The sequence below is a fragment of the Tenebrio molitor genome, chromosome 4 (genome assembly GCF_963966145.1).
Source record: "Tenebrio molitor chromosome 4, icTenMoli1.1, whole genome shotgun sequence".
NCBI classification, from domain to species: domain Eukaryota; kingdom Metazoa; phylum Arthropoda; class Insecta; order Coleoptera; family Tenebrionidae; genus Tenebrio; species Tenebrio molitor.
The window spans coordinates 12,474,180-12,497,248 of record NC_091049.1 but is presented as its reverse complement, the minus strand read 5'-3'; the positions used below and the strand labels follow the sequence as shown (position 1 = coordinate 12,497,248).

At 34.0% G+C, this 23,069-nt stretch overlaps 1 protein-coding gene across 6 annotated transcripts in view; it reads left to right on the top strand.

Moving 5' to 3' along the window:
• LOC138129109 (ATP-dependent translocase ABCB1-like) overlaps positions 1–19,876 on the top strand; it is a 221,076-nt gene extending 201,200 nt beyond the window's left edge. For 3 of the 6 annotated variants that reach the window (XM_069045361.1, XM_069045362.1, XM_069045360.1), the window contains 19 exons: positions 12,872–12,950; positions 13,006–13,302; positions 13,567–13,667; positions 13,960–14,131; positions 14,186–14,506; positions 14,559–14,783; positions 14,838–14,963; positions 15,018–15,392; positions 15,444–15,636; positions 15,691–15,776; positions 16,643–16,801; positions 16,861–16,965; positions 17,026–17,187; positions 17,533–17,736; positions 17,789–18,030; positions 18,088–18,253; positions 18,394–18,792; positions 18,846–18,992; positions 19,436–19,876. In XM_069045361.1, the coding sequence (XP_068901462.1) occupies positions 12,879–12,950; positions 13,006–13,302; positions 13,567–13,667; positions 13,960–14,131; positions 14,186–14,506; positions 14,559–14,783; positions 14,838–14,963; positions 15,018–15,392; positions 15,444–15,636; positions 15,691–15,776; positions 16,643–16,801; positions 16,861–16,965; positions 17,026–17,187; positions 17,533–17,736; positions 17,789–18,030; positions 18,088–18,253; positions 18,394–18,792; positions 18,846–18,992; positions 19,436–19,636 (3,753 nt within the window). In that variant the 5' untranslated portion in view covers positions 12,872–12,878 and the 3' untranslated portion in view covers positions 19,637–19,876. Of the gene's footprint in view, positions 1–2,884; positions 3,013–10,504; positions 10,782–10,813; positions 12,091–12,871; positions 12,951–13,005; positions 13,303–13,566; positions 13,668–13,959; positions 14,132–14,185; positions 14,507–14,558; positions 14,784–14,837; positions 14,964–15,017; positions 15,393–15,443; positions 15,637–15,690; positions 15,777–16,642; positions 16,802–16,860; positions 16,966–17,025; positions 17,188–17,532; positions 17,737–17,788; positions 18,031–18,087; positions 18,254–18,393; positions 18,793–18,845; positions 18,993–19,435 lie in introns of those variants that run through there. The other 3 variants (XM_069045363.1, XM_069045359.1, XM_069045358.1) reach the window with 3 other exon arrangements.
• Positions 19,877–23,069: the final 3,193 nt, after the last annotated feature.

The window sequence follows — 23,069 nt, the reverse complement described above, 5'->3', positions numbered from 1 at the left end:
TGCACCAATTCATATGTCATTGCTCTGCCTCCCTCTCGCATTCTTTCTATCTCCGCTCCTGCATAACCATTTCTTTCGAAATATGCCTCCCTCTCTTTCCATACCCCTTTTCCTATTTCTTTCCTTTTTTCTTTCAGACACTCTTGCAAAATTCTACACTCTCCTCTCTCTATCAACCTCTCCTCAAATCTTATTGCTCTCTTTCCTGCTTCTATTCTTATTCCATCCCTTTTTGTTTCCTCCATCACTATATAGCCCGGTGTCTCTCTATCTACTCCTAGCACCCATTTCAAATATTTTCCTTGCACCCCTTCCAACCCTTCTTGCTCTCTCCATCCCCATATTTCCGCTCCATACATCATCACGCTTTTCACCAGACTATCAAACATCATTATTCTCCTTCTAAAGTCATGTCCAAATTTTCTCTCTCCTATCCCCCATACCGCTCCTATTATCTTATTCGCTTTTTTCACTAACTCTCTCACATGTGCTGCTGCTGTGTTTCTTTCATTCATCACATAACCTAAATATTTAAATTCTTTCACTTCTTCAATTTTATCCTTTTCCCATCTCCACTCATTTATTTTTCTCCTACCACCCCCCTTTTTAAACACCATCATCTTGGATTTCTCTACATTCACCGTCAACTTTTTCCTCCTCATATATTTCTCCATATTTCCCAACATTTCTTTCATACCTTTCTCCTCTCTCGCTAGCACCACCAAATCATCCGCCTATGCCAAAGACCACACTTTTTCTTTGCCCACCACGACCCCCCCTGCCTGCCCCTTCCTGAACATCTCCTCTATATCTCCTATAAACGCGATAGTCACAATGCTTACCAGTGTAATTTAAAATGGCACTCTGGTGTTGGATCGTGTGGATGTGACCCAAAAATATTTTTTCGACCTCCGTCTAGAAACACTGATGTTTCATTCGTCTAAATCGTCTGGAAACTAGCATTTCCCTGCCTATTCTCGTGTCAAAAATGGATTACTCCTTAGGATTTAGGGATATTCGTTACTAGGTTGCCATAAATTTGGTTAGGTTGGAGGCTATGTGGTTTCTGGTGACAAACAAAATATATCCCAAAAATGTAAGAGAGCAAATTAATTGTAACAGTTGCAAATGACTAATTTCTCGCTAAGTGATAGATGATTTTTCGTTTCACAATCAATTTTAGTTACTGGCGGCATATTTATTTGGATTTAATCTCTCAATTGAAAGTAACCAACCTTAGGCATTCAAAATAACTTTTGAAAATTCTAGTTACACACAACATGAAAAACGTTATTTCCCTAAAAGTTCGAATTCTAGGGAGTAATCCATTTTTGACACGAGAATAGGCAAGAAAATCGAAACAGGAATTTTTAATGAAAGATTTTAGGTTGGCAGCACAAAATGTCCATGTCATGTGGAATTTTTGTACAATTTTTTAAGTGTAAAATATTGATGTCGGGCAAATTTGTAGCCTTTATCGCAAGCTATACATTGTGTATAGCAGTAGAGGCCGAGGAGGTACCAAGCGACGGCGACGTCTTGGTAATAACAGAGAGGACGACGACGGTTTTGAATATTTGAGGAATTGATTGACTTTGGTCGTGACTGTCGCTTCTTGGATCCTTTATGTTACCAATGAAAGAAAAATAAATTTCCCATTCGGTAATTTTTTGTCAAAAATTATTATATTTTGCTTTCAATAAATTGTCGGCCGAAAAAATTTTGTGTATTACACGGCTAGAAAATGTTTTGCTCGCACTAGTGCCGCCTCGGCTGGCGCCTCTGCTCCACAAATCGCAAAATAGCATTTTCTAGCCTCGTGATACAAATAACTATTGCTTAAAGGGATTATCAATTTTGCTTGGTTTTTAAAATGACAAATTCCCTCCTTAGAAGTATTATTTGTAGTAACTAATCATTTTGAATAACTGGGTGAGTTGGATTTGCTTGTTAAAGCAGGTTGGCTTTGTGATAGTTATTTGAAGAGTATTAGTATTGGGATTAACTCTACAACATAATTTTAGCTGACTTTCAGCAATATTTTTGCAAGGGAATATTAAATGGAACATTTCAACCTTTGTTCTGACAAAAATTAAACGTTGTGTTCAGTACACGAAAGAGCATGGTGGTGTTATGATTGTTCGATGCTTTTTGTTCATCATCTGTGTCACATGTTTAGATTATTCACAGTTTTCTTAACAATATTATTATCTGTCATTGATTTGAAATCAAGTTTCTTGCTTGATCAGTGTCGCAAGAATATTTGGCGAAGTGGTTACTATGATTTTTTTTTTAATAAAATACTGACTAAGAAACCGGTTTTCTGGAAAATAATGGATTTAATTTGAATATGACCATGAAGGTAGTAGATATTATGTATATTGAAGTAATCACCTACTACGTCGTAAGTGTATCTACTACTGGTTTATCACCAATTTTGAAATACTCGTACCATGTGTATTCAATGTAAATTCATTACAGTGCATTATTGATTTTCAAAGCTGTTCAATGTATTTATTTTAACTGAAATAATATTTGGATATCGTATGTGTACCTATTAGTAAGGTTTTTTTTTAATAGGCCTCATCAAAATTAAGTTTACACTTGAGGCCATTATTATCCGTTCTCTCTAGAGTGATTTTACAAAAATGAACGGTGTAAGTTGTGTTTTTGGCGATAAATCTGTCAAATGTCAAATATCAAAAACGTCAAATGAGATCGTACGAATATGAGTTGGAAGGATTTTATAAAATGGCTCCATTCCTTATTAAAGCATGTAAAGGTAATTAAACTAGCTCTCAAACATATACAAGCTGATTGAGTGTGCCTGTTTACAAATAACATAGTATAAAGCAAAAAGTACTAGAAAGCAACTTTGTCAACATTACTTTAAATCTAACTAGCGGACAGCAATGAACTCAATTTTCCATACAACTGTGTACGTCCTTCGTTTAAGTGTATGCATGCTAATGAAAATATATTACATATTTGCGGTGTTTGAACGTAATTTTGGTGAGTTTAATTCTTATTATTGATTATCCCTAATTCTACAGTAAATATTTAAGTTGATCTATTTTTACAATTATTGTATTTAAGGTATAGGTATATTTTGTTAAATATTTCGTAATTTGACAATGAATGCACTCTGTGTCATTTTTATTGATTATTATAGACAAATGCATGTAGATCTGCACTGTACGCAAAACCTACTTGGCCTTACAAATTTTACGAAAAACGCTAAAATATGTAATGAACAAGTCAGTGCCCTTCAGGTTATTATTTTATTGACCGTATCATTTAATCAATGGGGCAACCAATCCACCGTACCTTTGATTAAAGTTTTCAGTGAAGAAAATTTGACTATATGTAGTATTGCCGTTATAACTTTTTATCTGCTCCGCCCATATTAATTGACCAATGAGAATCAAAGCCAGTTTCACTCTGTATGATTTTCCATCACATTTGCTACGTAAAAAACTTAATGTTAGAATTTTGCTGTCAAGTCCCCCAACTATTGTTTTAGGTTTTAAAAAATAAAATGTCATTACGACAATTCAAATGTCAGAATGTTTTTCTGTGTAAATCAGATGGTCTTTACAATCTACTTGATTGGTAACTACGAAAATGTAATGGGCGGGGCAGATAAAATGTTACCTTGTCCTTAGTATAATAGATAAATTATAGTCCTTTTTTTTAAACAATTGTCAATAGTTTTTTCGATTTCCAAAACTTCTAAATTCTCTATTATGCAGGATTAGATATTGGTAGTGAGTAATCTTGTACTTTGTGATAATATGTACGATTAGAGGTAGCTGTCATATATTTCAAAATAATTGACCTGTTAAGAGCCACTTTCAAAGACCGCCAAATGAGCAAATAAGTCTAATAGAATTTTTTTAACATTTTTATGACGTTTACGGTAATCTCTTCTACACCGTAGTGCACCGTTAGTACGCCATTTTTGGGACATCCTGTATATTAATACGTGAAGGAAAACCTTTGTACCCCTTTTTAAGCAAATTGGGCATACGGAGGAGTGTGAGATTTAGCGTAGTTAAAGTTTATGTGGAGAAGGAGTGCAGAAAGATAAAATTTATGTATAATATACAGGCCGTCCCCAAAAAAAGAAACAAATCCATAGCTCTCTTATTTATCGGAGGATTTTAATTATCTATACACCAAATTAAATGGTTGTGAACAAGCTACAAAATGGCGTACTAAATTCACGTAAAACCCAAAGTGTTTCAAGGTTAAACTGTCAAAATATTTTTTTACAATTTTGAATCAATATCACGACATTTTGTCATCATTTTGAGTGTTAAAATGAGCTACTTTTGCGCACTAGTGCTAATATTGACTTTCATTTTGCAACGATTTTTATATGTACTATGGCGGACAATAAATTTAGGCCGGCAAATTTCTGACATTTCAGAAAAGTTAATGCAAGCGACCATTTATTGTCATTATGACTGATGTGTCAGTTTGTCAAACTGAAGGTTTTCAAGCTGTTTGGCGTTTCTTTCGCCTTTTTCGTAAGTTACAGATCATGACGCACTAGCATAACTGATTTGTAGTAGCACTTCTCTCTGGTGCACGCTTCTTTTCCCAATTTTAATTTTGATTATCGCTATCACGATGACAAAAATGACAAAAATCGAAAATGGGGTTAGTTGAACATAATGCCAGCTTCACATTTTGATGTCAACTCAATGACAGGCCGGCCTAAATTTATTATCCGCCATAGTACAACAATTTTATTTAGAATTAAAATCAAAATTACCACGGCCTCCTAGATATGACGATAGACTTTTAGTCTATCCGGCCGCGCGCATTCGTAGTTCAAGGCATTATTTTTGTTTTGAAGAGTGCGCTGCGGTACGGTGCACGCTTGGTTGCCTACTAGCATTAATTTTTTTAACAACATTTTTTTTGCCATTTATGCAAGTAGAAAACAAAAACAACGAAAACTACACACTGTAAAATTTAATAAAAGAAGTACTGCAACGATTACCAAGGGTTTAATGCTTGATTTGAGTTAAAAAAAAGTATGCAACCAATATTACACATTTTTGTGCTTTTAACTTCGATTCAAAAGAGGGAGCTTAGGTACTTAGGTACTTAGGTAAATGTCATTTCGAAATCACAAACATTTTGCTGACGCGCAGGGCCGGATAAGAGACTTGTCTCTTGTCATATCTAGGAGGCCTTGAAAATTACAATTGGTTAAATTCGAAAAACAAATACCAGAAGTTACACGCAATTCGTCAGATATGTGAACATTCGAAGCTCCCGAAGACGATGAAGCAGTAACAGTTTCATTATATTTCATTTTTTTTTCCAATCTGGGTGTTTGCCTGATCTACTACCTACTAGCAAATTGCAGATCTTCTTTTTATTCTCTAAAGAATCATGTAAGTATCCTTCAGCTACATTTGAGGATTTCCAGGCTCCATGTCTTTTTATAACCGACATATCAGCTCCTGCATTAGCTAATAAAGACGCTGAAGTTCTTCTAAAGCAATGTCCAGTATATTCTTTTCACTTGGGAGTTCCAAAAAATTTGCAATTTTACTTGGGAGACCACCGAAGGTATTGATGCCCACTGGTTGCACGGTACAATCGCGGCCATCCAAAAGTGAACGATAGCTTGCGAAAATTTCCGTATTTTTCGTTAGATTAAATCAGGCTGTATTCATTGGCGTTCGTGCAGCAGGCGTTAGTATTTTAATAATAAAAAGTTGTAATAAATAATTTTTAATAAAAATGAGACTGAGAAGTAATTAATACATTATTAAAATGAAAGTAAACTTTAGTAAAGAAACCTTTCCAGCACCTATTCGTATTGACCTCTCAAGCCTGTTTTCTTGCCAACGCCTCTTTATATTGAAGATGCAAGTCTTACTGCAATGTAATTCTCTTGGCACAGCAGCCAACGAGCAATTTTCTTCTAGCTTTCCAATAGCCCTAGCTGTCTGAATCGGAGTGAGATGTAGCATTTAAAAAAAATAGTTTCAATAATTTTTTTAACGCTAATGTCAAACTTTAACATTTTAGGACGCCTATAATTTAAAGTAAAAATCAAACTATAAAAAAAAACGTTCACTTTTGGATGGCCGCGATAGTACATCTTCCCTTTTTATAATTTATAAAAAATCTGGCATGAGGAGTATGATCTGGGCGCAGTGTTGCATATTTGCGAACCATATCCACCAAGTTTAGGTCTTTGAAATGTCCTTTTGTTACCGTGAACTCATGAGACACTTTTGTTTTAGTGATCGGCAACATAATTTTCATAAATTCTCCTAAATCTTCTACATCATTTACTTTTAAATTGAGTAATTCTTGCCTCCGACAAACTCCCGTAATTCCTATTATTAAAACCACCTGAAAACAAAAAATAAATAGTAACCAAACTTATACGACAAAAAAAACTCTTACTTTTTGCATTAAGTAATCTTCGTCATTTGCTGTTGTAAGAAACTTTTCAATATTTTCCTTACTGAAGCTTTTGGATTTCTTGGCGCGATATCCTTCACTTTGTCGTTTCAAAAATGCGATCAAATTTGTGTATTTACTCAAATCAAGGTTTTTGTTGATTGAAATCATGGTTCTTAACATGGAATATACACTCCACAACGTTGAGGGCATCACAATTTTTGATTTTTCAAGGAAGTACGCCAACATCACTTTCTCATTAAAGCAATTTACTTTTTGTTTAGACCTCCATTCTTCGAAACGGCTGTATGTTGTCTCGTAAGCGACGCGGGATTTCTGGGGGATTAAATTTGAGACGGCCTCTTGTGCAGCAGCTTCAATGCGCAATAGAACGTTGTCTTCTTCTGAATCACTCATTTTTTTTTCCAAATACAGTTAAATAATCGCAAACTTTTAAAAATGCGACAATCTTCAGATCGTTTTCGTTGTTTATTATAAAAATGACAGTAACCAACCAAATATTATTAATTAATATTTTACTTAAATTTTGTCAAAATTGTAAAAAGCTTTGGATACAACTCGTTGCAATACTTCGCTTTTTTCGCTGCGCTCGTGTGAGAATATTCACGTCTAGTGCGAAAAAAGCCTTCGTATTGCAACTACTTGTATAAATAGCTATTAACTATCAATTGTTGCAATTACATACGTTAATAATGCATTTTAATCCGTTTCGCAAGTCATTTTCATATCGCTCCTGGGATCGAATCAGAGAGCCGCACTTGCAGCGTTGGTAATTCCGTGGTTATTTTCTTGCATTTCAATAAAATCGCCTTCAAAGTCTTCATCGGGCATTAAAGCCATTCTTTCTTCTCTTTCTTTTTGCAACAAATTTCACAAAACTTCTGACAGTATTTTTGTTGTTTATCTAAACACCATGACGACGTAGGTATAATTGCCCCACCGCCTTTCATTACGAAATTTTTATAAACATAAATATTAAAAAACGAAATTTAAAGGCTGAAGGTGGAAATAAAAGTTTGTATGCAACTCGCTTAGCAATTAATCTTTACTGGGCTTACTGGCTTATGGAGACTCGTTCCTTACGTCACTCGTCCAACAAGTGCCAGCGCGCCCGTAAAGATTAATTTACTAAGCTCGTCACATAAATAACTATTACGCGCACTTCAAACATCTTTAAACATTAGATAAAACGATCATGCGTAAAATGTATAATGATGATATGAAGAACTTCCTTGTTAAAAACCTTTTTATATCTTAGACGAATTTTATAAATTTTTTCTAACACTAATATCTTATACTGTTTCTATGGTGCATTTGAGCTCACACCTTATGTTTCCCATAAAATACGCTTTTCTCTATAAGACACGTCGTCAATAGCAACGTATCTTATAGAGTCACAAAATACGCTCACACATATTATTCAAGTAACATTTTATCACTAATTATCACACAAGTGAAAAGTACAATTATTGAAGTGGAACTGCCACATTAGCTTCGTACTCTTGTTCCTAACATCTTCTTCTTTAACTTCTGCTGTTTCATCGAATGCAAATGCCCGGCCATCGAAAACTGGCAATCTTTACATTTTCTTCAAATGATTCTTGCCGTAATGTGAATTAACTTTTAATGAAGTTCTATACACTTATCCCATATCAAGAATAGTACAGGGTGATTTTGAAAGTTGTGCTGATGTTTTAATCACGAGCTACTGGCTTCATGTAGAACTCGGAAAAAATGTTTAAAAAATTCTATGTCAAAAAATAAAATGATATTTATTTTTTGAGCTACAATTTTTTTTAATTGCTTTTAGTCTTCTACGTTGTCAAACAACCTCGTAGGTAAAATTTCGGCACATTTTAAAAATACACCCTGTATATCATATTTTATAAAACGTTTCCTCGTTTTAAAGCATATTTCCTATAGGTTACTTCGCATTGGCGTACATTTTATAAAAGATGATATACAAGGGTGTATTTTTAAAATGTGCCGAAATTTTACCTACGAGGTTGTAGGACAACGTAGAAAACTAAAAGCAATTTTAAAAAATTGTAGCTTAAAAAATTAATGTCATTTTATTTTTTCACATAGAATTTTTTAAATATTTTTTCCGAGTTCTACATGAAGCCAGTCGCTCGTGATTAAAATATCTGCACAACTTTCAAAATCACCTTGTATATTAAAGAACGAGTTTTATAAGGGTTGATTTGGCGTACGAGTCCCAGGTGTAGAAAACGACCCGTAGGGGAGTTTTCTATGGGACAAGTGCGCCAATACCCTTATAAAACCAGTTTTTTATGTTATTTTTTATTATTATTATACCTGAATCATAATCCCTGTTTTTGACACTAAAATGCGTACCAAAAATGGGCCTTTAAAACACTAACGTTTTAAGGGTTGCTTAGGTAACAACAAATTCACCTAAATTTTGAACAATGATAAATAGACATTGATACACGATTTATGATAGCAACGAAACAACAACAATTGACCATTTCTATATCAACGATTAATGATACAGATTACCTCGGAAAAGGTAATTCAATTTACTTTTTTTGTTATAATTTTCAGATTGTAGTGCAGGTATAATAAAAAATAGCGCATGATACACGTTTATAAGGGCCTTTAAAGCACTTGCGCGCACTCGTCGCGCGTGCTTTAAAGGCTTCCTTATAAACTGGTATCATAATATACAATTTTAGAATTTGCACCCTTGTTTTAATTTTTAAATACAAAAAATAAATTTTCAAATTCTAGGGAATTTTGTATTACTTAATTGGTAATTCAAGGTAACGGATGCAACTACATCTGCAACAGATGTTAAAAAGTAGAGTTTGAACATTAATATTGGAAGTTTTTTGGTATAATACACTGAAATATTGATAAAAATTTCATTAAAGTACAGTGTACTTTTATAAAGCCATAAACGACTCCTACTGACTGACGTTTATAGACGTATTATAAACGCAAATTCTAAAAAAGCCAAAATGACATCTTCCGTTACCTCCGTTTTATTGTTCCAGCCTTGAAACGAAACATACACCTTTTCGTATGCACTTTTAGACTTCATTGGTAACAAATTGCCTCTTTTTTCTTATTTCTTCTGGAACGTTTTGGCACATTTCAACGATGAAAATTGTTTTTTTCCAAATTTTTTTGATATTATTACCATAGTACCCACGGCAACCTTCGCATTTTGTGTATTGTGACGCGCCTCGAATAATTTCTGAATTTATTAAAATTTCTGATAAGATGTTAGTGTTAGAAAAAAATCTTGAAGACAACGCGTGTTTTATAATTTAAAAATCTCGGTCTATTAAATCTTCGCTCCCTGCGGTCGCTCTGATTTAAACTACGATCTCGATTTTTAAATCGTCTATAAAACATTTGTTGTCTTAATAGCTATAATTTCACTAATATCTAAAATTATTTTATTCTTTTCAACTGTCATAAATTCTCATTTTTCTCCTTTGTAAACTACCTCTTAACTGCCCTAAAGCAAAATGAGCAGATAACGAACCGTTGCCCTAGACAACACATTCAACGTTACATTTCTGACAGGTCTTGAAAAATTTGTCAAAACTGTCAAAAGCAAATGCGAAACCATTTTTAAAAGATTTGGAAGCTTCAGGGACGTCGCCATCGTTTCAAACAATAAAATTGTGTATGCAACTCGTTTCTGGGTAAATTGGGCTTTTCTAATTGTCCTCTAGGCCTTAAGACCCTCGCTACGCTCGTGTTTTAATCTTGTCCCTCCGGCAATTAGAAAACCCCAATTTACACAGACACTCGTTGCATAAATAACTAATTTTTTTTTGAAGTTGATGTCTTGAAGAAAAAGAAATCTTTAATTCGATACTTACACATGTATGTTATATTCCAGTGTAGTTTATCTACAATGATAAGTTAATTACTCTTTAATGTGTGAGTGCACCATCCCGGATGCGTGATAACTGAGTAACTGACACCAATAAGTCAAGTTAATTTGTTCCTTTATTTTTTACTTAATTTTGACTCTAAACCTTAATTATTTTCCTTTATCACTATTTTTGTCACCATTCATTTCGAACCCTAATATTTCGTCTATTTCATTTTATTAATTTTTCTACTCAGCCTTATAGACTTGCTTAGACATTGTATGTCAGTTTTATTATTTTCTGTAAACGTGTAGATGTCACTTGGTTGTTAACCTTTTGATATCACTTCTTATAGATATAAGACCACTGTGGGGCAAACTTTGTACACATACTGTCTCTGTTACAATCAGATTTAAAGTGTAACTAATTAAATAAAGTTACATATAAAGTGTTTCGGTTGAATCTTAAAATGTATGTGTAACTTGTGTCACATATTTGTTGATTTTTGACATTAAGATCTCTCCATCTGTATCTTAACATTCATTCAAATTGTGTTTTAGAAATTTTATCCTGGATCTATGAAATAATCGAAAAAACAAAATAGTAATTTATTATAATGGGTGATTCAAAATGATTGTGGATAACTATGGCAACTATGTACGAAAATTTATGTGGGTGGGGTAGAGTTGACATTTGTATGACATTTCATATGCCTGCATTTTATTTTTTTTATAACATTGCACGTTAACTTGAGAATCGCCCTCAAATGTCACACAATTTAATTAAGTGGAAATTTTCCCTAGGGAAAATTTCCGATATAATTTACCTAGGGAAAAGTATTTTCGGGCGATTCTCTTCCGAAATACCTCGGGACAGATATATATCGCCAGAAATTTTTTCTTGCAATCCAACACTCGTGTTTGTCGCTCAAAATTACCCTCGGGCTGGCCCCTCGTGTAATTTTCTTGCTACAAACACTCGTGTGTCAGGACTGCTCGAAAAAATTTCCGGCAATATATCTGTCCCTTGGTATATTATATATGAGAATTTTCAAAATTGCCTGTCTATGAACTGTCAAAGAAACGTCAACTTTATCCTACGCACACAGTTGCCACATAAATTTTCGTACATAGTTGCCATACTTATCCGCCATCATTTTGAATCACCCAATACAAGTTTTAAAGACAAGTTTTTTAAAGCAAAAAGTGCGACAAAACGGCTTATAAAACGAGTGTAATACAATATTTCTTCTATTTTGCCCCTATTTAAAATTTGAAATAAAAAAAAGTTCAAAACAACTAGGAAAATTATATTTGGCAAATATACAGGTTTGGTAACACTGGTAACTAGACGAACAATTCAAAATAGTAGAAAACGACAACAACAACATTGTTGATTATCTCAATGAAAACGGTTCACACATTGAGCTTTGTATACCTAATTGTTTTATTACTTTATTGTTTATTATGTTGCAATTTATTCATTTTTTTGTATCCTTTATTAGTAGGTACGTATTTATTTGTTTCTACATTTTAATTACTTACATCATTATTGCATAAATATTATGATTAAATTCAATGATAATGAATAAGTAAAAATTAGGCCCTTGGTGCAAAGAAGCCATCGATTTCATTCATGTCATCGGAAACCGACTTATTGCAGATTCAGGCGATTCAAAATCAAAGAAATTTCTTTTCGAAAGGATTTCCCTTGCCATTCAACGTAAAAACGCTGCAAGCATTCGGGGCACTTTTCCAGATTCCGCATTATTATCGGAAATGTTTGTATTGTAAAACTAAAATGTTATTATACAGTATGTCCCCGGATTGAGTTTCACTCGCGTTTTAAACTGGCCCACTCATGCCAAAAAAAGGCCAATTTACACAAGAACGAGTTGAATACACCGTTTTTTTGTTCGACGAGCCCCTTAAAGGCTCTAAATCGCTTAAAATCTTTAACGTTTCGTTTTGACAAGTTGTCAAATTTATCAAAATCCGTTCAAACAGGAGAAAATTCTCAAATTCTGACAGTGTCGAACAAAAAAAATATTTTTTCTGCATTTTCCTTCTGTGTTGTAATAGTTATTTTCATAGAAGTAGTGCTGTCAGATCACTTTTCAGGTATGAGGCCGAAATTTGAAGCACGAGGCGTCAGCCAAGTGCTGCAAAACAGGCCGAATACCTGAAAACTGACAGCGCACTAATATTGAATGACATTTTTCGTGTTAGTTTAAGCAAAGTCTTAAAAAACATTAGTTTATTGTAAATTTTGAGGTTATCTTTGACAGATGTCAAATTAGGTATATAACCGGGAAAGTTTATATATTTAGTTATATACCACTTTCCCGGTTAGATATCCCAGGAAACGAACACGAAAAAGACTTTTTAATAACAGAAATGGAGGTTTCAGATGAAGCAAAAAATGTTATTCCTCTGAAGTTTTTGCGTAAGATCAAAAAAAATTTGTTTCCTCTTGTAAACTCAATCCGGGGACATTGTATATTATTAAATTTATTTTTCTATAAAATTAAATTAGTTATAATTCATAATTGTGATTTTTAGGGAGGTAATGAAAAAGAAAGTGAAGAATTCGAAAGTTGTACCAAAAAAAGATGAAAGAAAAATTTCATATTTCCAGCTGGTAAGTAGGTATTTTCTCGAAATCTGGACACTAATCTATGTAAGTTAACTTTCAGTTTCGTTATGCCACATTACAAGATAAAATCTTTATTGCTTTGGGCATTATATCCGCAATAGTGTGCGGTATTATTCATTCTTATGTTATGATTTTTTTTGGAGATGTTACTGGAGTTATTGTCGAATATACTGCGGCGATAAATAAAACTAAAGATAGTAACGAAACTCAGTTTATAGAAGAAGCACTATATGATGGTATACGTGATTTTGCAATTTATGTCAGTATGTCAGGAATTGTTACGATCATTACTACTTACCTTGCCGGAGTATTTTTTAGTTATAGTGCCCTAAGACAGGTATTTTGTTCTCTTCTTTTTACTTTTTAACAGTGTAAAATATGACAACTCAAAAATGGGCGTTTAAATAGGTTGATACCAAAATGCTCAGAAGTCCATAATTTTTGAATTTAAAAAAGCAATTGAAATATTTTGCAAAAATTGTTTTACGTTTTCACCTCATCAGAATATTTTATAATCAGATAAGTAACATTATTAAGTTCAAAAGAAACGTCACAAAGAAAATAAAAAGGAAAAGAGTTCTTCCACATGTATTTTTTTTAGATATTTCATATACGAAAACTAATTTTTAAGAAAACCTTAAATATGGATATTTCTTGGTACGATCTTAACAAAACTGGTGATTTCGCAACCACTCTTACCGAGTAAGTTTCACGTACTTATACAGGGTCATTATAAATGATTGTCGCATCGCAGTTGGCGTTGAAAACTCACACAAATTTGGGATGTGCCGCTAGCTTCGCAACGTTAGACAAACTAGTAGACAAATTAACACTACCGCCAGCAGCGCTACCTATCGGCGATGCTAGTCTCACTCATGTTATAAAGCTTGCGGCACATTCAACTACGTCAGCAACGCCTACTGCGATGAGACAATCATTTATAATGACCCCGTACCTAAGCAACTCAAATACATCATGAATTATTTCATTTTAGCAACTTGGCAAAATTTGAAGAAGGAATAGGAGAAAAAGTAGGCACATTTATATTTTTTGAAACCACTTTTGTAACAGGTGTAATAATTGCCCTTGCATTGGGTTGGGAATTGGCATTGATATGTATGGCATCGCTTCCAGTATCTTTTGGTGTGGCTGTGATTGTGTCGTGGGTAAATAAGACTTTTCATCCAATTGTAATATATTATGACCGTTATTACTTTCAGTTGTCAACAAAATTCTCCAAACAAGAAATGGAAGCGTATGGAGCTGCAGGAAGTATTGCCGAAGAAGTTTTAAGTTCGGTTAGAACTGTAGTAGCTTTTGATGGCCAAGAAAAAGAAATTACACGTTACAAGAAACATTTGCAAAGTGCCGAAAAGAATAATATCACAAAAAATTTGTTTTCTGGCATAAGCAACGGATTCATGTGGTTTTTCCTCTTTGCTTCATATGCTTTGGCGTTCTGGTATGGTGTTGGGCTAATATTGGAAGAAAGAAATTTACTCAAAGAAGATATAATTTATACGCCGGCAAACATGATGGCCGTATGTCTTGTCCTTATCCAAGAGATTTTATCTCTTATTACTTTTATTTAAGGTTTACTTCTGTACTTTGATTGCCTTGTGGAACTTTGGAACAGGCACTCCATATCTTGAAATATTTGGAACGGCGTGCGGTGCTGCAGCTAAAGTTTTTGAAATTTTAGATATTGAACCACAAATCAATCTTTATAAAAATTTAGGAACGAAACCAAAAACAATGCGAGGAGATATTAGTTTTAAAGATGTTCATTTTCAATATCCTTCAAGATCGGACGTAAAGGTAAATGCAAGATGAAATGTATTAATGAAATTTTGATTTTGTTTGTTTTTATAGATTTTACAAGGTTTCAATTTCGATATTAAATCAGGTGAAACTGTCGCTCTAGTAGGAAGTTCTGGATGTGGCAAATCGACCTGCATCCAACTGATTCAAAGATTTTACGATGCTACCTCAGGCTCCGTAAGTCACTGTGTTTCTTTATGTGACACGCTTTATAAAATAATTTGTGTTTAGGTGACTATCGACGACAAAAATATTAAGAATTTAAATTTGACATGGCTAAGAAATAAAATTGGTGTAGTTGGACAAGAGCCAGCACTTTTTGCAGCAACCATCGCTGACAATATAAAATACGGAAATCAATCTGCAACTCAAGACGATATCGAAAAAGCCGCCAAAAAAGCAAATGCACATGACTTCATTAAAAGTTTGCCTCGTGGTTACAATACACTTATTGGTGAGAGAGGAACGCAAATTTCTGGCGGTCAAAAGCAAAGAATTGCCATTGCGAGAGCTTTGATACGTGAACCAAAAATTCTTTTACTTGATGAAGCTACATCAGCTTTGGATACTACGAGTGAAGCTGAAGTACAAGCAGCCCTTGATGCTGTAACATAAAAAATTCAATAACAAAATTTTGTTTCTTATCTTTGTTTTTAGATAAGTGGGGAATGCACTACAATTATAGTTGCACATCGACTGTCAACGATAAGAAATGCCGATCGAATTGTGGTGGTATCTGACGGAAAAGTTGTCGAAGAAGGCGATCATGCTCAGTTGATGGCAGAAAGGGGTGCTTATCACAGTTTGGTAGTATCTCAAGGTCTAAATGAAACCGAAGAGGTATTTACAGGTAATTTTGTTATCAAATGCTTTCCCGAATCAGTTAAGTGTTTATAATATTCAGAAAACAAGGAAGTTTTAAACGGTGTTAACAATGTGGCAAAAGTCTCGGAGACTGCTATGATTGAAACTACGTCAGAAGAAAAGCTTGTAAGTATTAATTTGTTATTGTTATATCAGCCAAAGAATAGTAGTTTATTTGACGAGTTTGTGTGTAAATTGGGCTTTTTTTGGCACGCGTGGGCCATTTTAAAACGCTCGTTTCACTCGCGTTTTAAAATGGCCCACGCGTGCCAAAAAAAGCCCCAATTTGCACACGAACGAGTTGAATACAACGTTTTTTTGTTAGACGAGCCCCTTAAAGGCTCCAAATCGCTTAAAACCTTTAAAATTAGCTTGACGTTTCGTTTTGACAAATTGTGACATTTATCAAAATCCGTTCACATAGGAGAAAATTCTCAAATTCTGACAGTGTCGAACAAAAAAGACAATTTATTAACGCACTTGTGTCATCAGACACCTGTCTGTATTACATGTAGTGTATGTTAAAAATCTTAATAAGTTTTTTATCAATTTTTTATCATAATAAATTCAATGTATTTTTAAATGTACATAGTTCCACTAACCGAATTAACTATGTACAGTATTAATTTTATGCATTATTTAATACTTAATTCACTAAATTAACGAATAAAATTAAATTGATTAATAATTTTATAAAATATAAAATATTTCTTCTAATTTATCATTACTTGAATCTTGTATTATTCCGAGGATTGACGCTGCATTACCCCGTTGTACTGCAATACTTATTCTTTGGATCAAAGAAGAAGTTGATCTTGATTCATTTGTAATGTTGTGTATTTTTTCACCAATCTCATTAGGTAATAATTTTTGTGTGTCATCACGCCCAAGGACCCATAGTTTCAATGGCACTAGGTACAAAATAGTAATTTGTATTAATTAATTATTGTTGTTTGCACAGCTTAGTAAATTGCTTTCTTTCTAATGCACAGGATAAGGATGTTCAAGAAACAACTGGAGGAAGTTCAATAATATCGATATTAAAAGTAAATAGTCCTGAATGGTTTTATATATCGGTGGGATGTATTACATCAGTTATTACTGGGTCTGCCCTTCCGTTATACGGTTTAGTTTATGGCGACATAATTGGAGTCAGTATTTTTGTTAACTTTGATTTTCGTTCTAATTAGAATTTTTCATTTTACCTAAGGTTTTAGCAGATGATAATGATTCATACGTCCGAGAACAGAGTAACTTGTTCTCCCTCTACTTTGTTATTATAGGAATTATAACAGGTGTTGCAACTTTTTTTCAGGTTAGTAGGTCAATTACAGTAATTTTAGCACCTAAGTTAAGGGTGACTGTATTTGTGCAGATGTACTTCTTTGCTATTGCCGGAGAGAAGTTAACGAAACGAATAAGAGGAAATATGTTTCGAGCTATATTATCTCAAGAAATGGCCTGGTTTGATCGAAAAGATAATGGTGTCGGAGCATTATGCGCAAAATTATCTGGAGAAGCAGCTAGTGTACAAGGTGTAAGTAATTGCAGTTTTTTAAGGTAAACTGTATTAAAACTATCTATCAAATTTTGTTGTTTCTTACACTTTATTGAACAGCATTAACTGATGATGATGATAGGTTTAGCCTGATAAGGATTATTCAAGATCTTATATCCTGTGACAAATTGAGAATCTGAAAAGGCGCTTGATCTCTAGATAACTGAACTATATTTTATCAAAGATACGATATTTTTCTGCACAAATCAAAATAGTGCAAGTACTAAGTCAGCCCGGAATAATTTATTGAAGTTTCAATGACAACCAACTTATTTTTTTTTCTATTCTCACTATGTAATTATTTTATTTATCATAATCTTCCAGGCAGCTGGAATTCGAATCGGAACAGTATTAAACTCGATTTCAACGTTTATTGTAGCCAACACAATAGCTTTTTATTTTGAATGGAAATTGGCATTAGTATTAATGTCTTTCTCGCCTATTATTTTGTTGTCTGTTTTCTTCGAACAAAAATTTATACAAGGCGATACCAAAGTAAATCAAAAATGTTTAGAGAATTCTGCAAAAGTAAGTACTTAACAATATCCTTTTGATGTTCAAGTCTTATATGATTATTTAGATAGCCGTTGAAGCAATTGGAAACATCAGGACAATAGCATCTTTGGGATGTGAACAAGTATTTTACGAAAATTATGTGACCGAACTGAAACCATATGTAAAAAATGTAAAGAAACAAATGCATTTTAGATCTATTCTAATGGGTGTTGCACGAAGTGTAATGCTTTTTGCGAATGTTGTTGGAATAGGATATGGTGCTTATCTGGTGCTAACTACAAATCTTGATTATGCAATAGTATTTAAGTAAAAATATTTTTACTACCTACTCAATGTTTTTTGTCTAATTTATTTTTATTAAAGGGTGTCGGAAACTCTAATACTTAGCTCGTGGTCTATTGGCGCCGCATTTTCCTTTTCTACAAACTTTCAGAAGGGTTTAATTGCAGCCGATCGTATTTTTACGTTACTGAGAAGAGTTCCTGAAGTTAAAAACGCTTTCCAGCCTTTGCATCTACACCACAGTGATGTGAGTAGCATAGTCTAACAGTAAGTTTCTTTACAACGTTACAATTAAGGTTGTCATCCAAAACATACTTTACGACAAAATTAAATTTGTTGCCGTTGCTGATAGTTAAAACGCAATAATTACCCAAATATTTATTTCAGGTGAAAGGAGACATAAAATATACAAATGTATATTTTACATATCCTACCCGACCAACAGTTTCAGTACTTAATGGATTAAATATGAACATTTTACATGGCAAAACTGTAGCTTTAGTAGGGTCTAGTGGTTGTGGTAAATCGACAATTATTCAACTGTTGGAACGCTTTTACGATCCAGCCAGTGGAGAAGTTTCATTCGAACGTGAAAATGTGAAGAATTTGGATATAAATAATTTAAGATCACATCTAGGTGTTGTATCGCAAGAACCAATTTTATTTGATCGAACAATTGCTGAAAATATTGCGTACGGAGCAAATAACCGAACAGTTAGTATAGATGAAATAGTTGAAGCTGCAAAATCAGCAAACATACATTGTTTCATTTCATCACTTCCATTGGTGAGTAAAACAAACGTTTTTGATATTTTATTGTTCATCTTGAAAACATAAAGGGTTATGAAACTTCTTTGGGAAGCAAAAGAACGCAATTGTCGGGAGGTCAAAAGCAAAGAGTCGCTATTGCTCGAGCTTTAATTAGAAATCCCCGCATTCTTCTTTTGGACGAGGCAACCTCTGCACTAGACAATGAAAGCGAAAAGGTATTAAATTAGCAAACTTTTAAATAAATGTATGTAAAACAAATACTTTTTCTTTATACCATACTGTTATTAGGATTTATCAGTACTCAATGCTTGATTAATATGACACCTATAACAGACTAGGCCGTTATTCAAAATTATAGGCCGTTATTTAAAATTATCAGACCGAGGCCGTTATTTTTGCTGCCGTTGCTACGGTTACGGCACAAATGACAACTAAATTTAATTTTTGAAGTAAAGAGAAATGTCAGTCTTACAAATAAATCATCGTTAAATGTTAAGTATTATTGGTATAAAGAAAACTATAAAACAACATACGGCCGATATGGATATAACAGACTCGGTTGATTATAAAATCTCGGCTCCGCCTCGATTTTACAATATCTTAACCTCATCTGTTATATAACCCATATCGGCCTAATACCGTTATATACTATTTACAGATTGTACAAGAAGCACTTGACAATGCTAAGCAAAATAGAACTTGCATAACAATCGCACACAGATTGACTACAATTCAAGATGCCGACGTCATTTGTGTTTTGAATGAAGGAACTGTAGCTGAAATGGGCAAACACCCTGAATTGTTAGAAAAGAAGGGTTTATATTACGAATTTTATAAGTTACAAACAGGTCAAAAATAATCTACAACAACATTTTAATAAATTAAAGCCGATTTGATTTTGCAATCGTTCATGTATTATTTTTAGGGAACATATTTCATAGTTTTACTTAAGACTTACAGAAGTTGAAGGGTATTATTGTTTATTTGTTTTATGTTTTTGGTGTTTGTCTAATGTTTTCTTTCTTTATTGAATTCAAATATTTTGTTGTCTATCGCTGTTGTTACTAAATATTTTTTCAATAAATAAATTGTAAATTTACATTGTAATTTTAATGTTTTGAACGGATTAAGATTGATTTTAATTTCGGTCACTGTCGATTGTGTTATTGAACATATTATGTACCTACTTACTAATTTGTTATTATGATAATATAAACGGTTGACAGATTGGAGAGACCCGTTGGGAAAGGTCTCTTTTTCGTGCGAGAAGCTGTAAACTACTATGAGGAAGGCTCCTCCAGACACAAATTCCCGAAGATGGTACTGAACGGTTGATTCTATCCAGTAAGATGGCAACCACAACACTGATGCAGCGCAGTTTGCACATTTTTCTTTTTCCGACCAGTATATCAGCAAATATGTTGCTTGAAAATTATCGCGAACCTGTTTGCGTTTGCGGGGAAACACGTTCTCTCCAACGCTACTTTTTCTTAAATCATTTAAAAATCATTCAATACTCTTTCTTGGGGGTGCTCGCGCTCAGGGGAGTCTACCGCCAGCGTCCACCGCTCTCAGTCAGCGGTGGTCAGGCGCAGTGCACAAAATGAAGCCACGCCACCCATAAATATGGTTATGAACCGTTGACAAAACAGCTGACACTAAAAAAGAGACCCTCATAATTCTGTTGGCACCCACCTTTTTATGATTCCCAATATTAAACCAAGCTTGACCCAGGATTTTCATGAGTATAGTGTGGGGTTCAGTTTAACAGGGGAGACAATCTAAATCATAACGAGATCGCATATCTCAAATTCTTTAATGCTGCTCACGTTTATAAATTTGTCTACCTATTTATTCAGCTTAGTCATTTATCTATCAGATAAATTCACGGCCCGCAAGTCAAATTTCATTCACTCAAAACTTTAATCAAATGGCCACCAAAAGGCATTTACGAAATTACTTCTACTAAAAGAGTATGATAGCTTTCGCCATTCTCCAGAGAGTTGTCCTCCGCAGTGAGGGATTCCAATTTTCTTTCCCACCGATCAGAGCGATGATGGATGAGCGCGTATTTGACTTCGTTGCCGAGTCGATTTGCTCCCGGTTCGAAATCTGATTGGAGAATTCCCGTGAAGCGCGGTCACGTTCGAACATGTGTGCTTCGGCTGGTGTCGTTTGCCTCGTCACCGATGTGCATCAGCACGAGCAAGTGGACCTGGATCTAACATTTGTGAAGCATGTAGATGTGTAATCTATGATATAAATTTAAGAAATTTGACTCTTTACTTTACACTCGGAGAGCATAAATTTATTTTATTGATTGTCAATCATTGGAAGGCTCGTAGCTGTGCCTGTATATGGTCGTTCATAGCTGATAGCAAAGAGCTGTTCCTAGTATATCATATTAATATATCGTCATGTCAACAAACAGGATGCTTTTGGTGCTATAGTGTTGAAGGAAATTCGAAAACAAATCCCATTACAGCAATAATTTCCCATTTTAAACTTAGACTTTAAGGACTTGTATTTTGCCATTGTATTTGCTATTGATACTGCACCCTGAAAAAATGTTTGCGACACAAAAATAAAAAGTGTTATTGTGACTAATTTAAGGCGTGGAATTAAGAAATAACAAACGTGATATCGATTTCGGCACAAAATCTAAAAAATGAAGTTTTTAAAAGGAGAATGCGCACTTTGGAGGAACTTATGGAGGAAATAACAAACTGCTGGAACACTATAGATCAGCAGATGCTGCAGAATATTTTTAAGAATAAAAACGAATTCGGAAATGTTTAGAAACATAATGGGGCCACTTTCAACAATTTCTGTAAAACTGGGTACATAGAGAAGACATAAATCCCCAAAATGTGTTTGTTTTAATTGCCCCAAATCTTCATTGTAAGGTGTCTGCAGAAGTTATGTTTTGATATTTTATAATAAAAAAGTGAATTATCAGTCCATTGAGTATTACTAATTGAAAGTGATCACATTATATTCTTCAGACAACAGACTGTCATTAAAGAGAGATAAAATGGTATGTAGTGTATCCTGTACCTAACAGAGATAACCAGACTTGGTAGGTATTAATTCAGCACAGGCTTCTGCCGATTTTCTTACAACTGGAAGATTTGCTTTAGACGTCATTTTGACGCACCAAATTATTTCAACAAAATCAACAAAATAAACAATTGCCAAACAGGCGTTAATTATGTTCCAAAATGTGACTAGATGGGGAGCATTTGTTGAATTATTTTGAAATTAATTTCAATGTTTCTTTCAAACGAAATTTGAGGCAGGATGAAATAAAATACATAACGACATTTGTCCGTGAACTCTTTCTACAGTACTCGTTTTGAGTTTTAAGACTCGGCTCCTTCGTCGCCTCGTCCTTAAACGTCTCACTCGTACTGTAAACTATGAGTTCCCGGACTTATAACGTTAATTACTATTGCGCTTTCGAAGTCCTGCTTTGTTGTTTCTTGCGTTCCTGCTGTTTATTCTTAAAAAAGAGTTTTTTCCAAAGGTAGATAATTTCCAGTTGTGTTACGAAGGTATTGTCTTTATCTGTTTTTTATATTGAGAATAAGCATAATTTTTAAATTTATACCTCGCAAATATTTTAAAAGTAATTGGTAAAATGGTCTCCACACTTGAACAAAATAAGTTCATTATAATGTCTTATTACTGAAACGGTGTTAAAATAAACAGTCCAAAGCTCATTCTGATGTCAAGTAACAGTTCGATTCCATCCGAGATGGTTCTTCCTTGGCGCACATTTTGCGAATTATATCCTTGAAATTTATTTCACAACTGTCACACTCCCTCAATTCTAATATACGAGTAGAGAGCATTGCAACTGTAATAACCCAGATATCGCCAGTCTCCCGCTCAAATTCGAACATTTGAAAATTCAAACTAAACCCGCGAAATTGAACAAATTGGCCACGTCGTCGAAGCGGTAGCGGTAAACACTACTTTGTGTGTTTTGTACAAAATGGCGGCAGACTAGCTGTGGATGCAAATGGCGGACCTGCAGGGTGGACAAACTTCGAAATAAAAATGCATAAATCGGTGGGAGGACGCCTGTATTTATTTTATGCAAACATGAATAAATACATTCTCGTTTTCATTTACAGTGTTATTTGATCTGGGACAAGATCACTTAATAACTTGAACAATTTAGCGGTGCGACTTTACATGACACAACAAGAAATACATAACACAATAAATTTGTCTACCGACCTCATGAGGAGGCTAGAAAAAGCAGTCCCCCCTTGGGTTGGAATCAA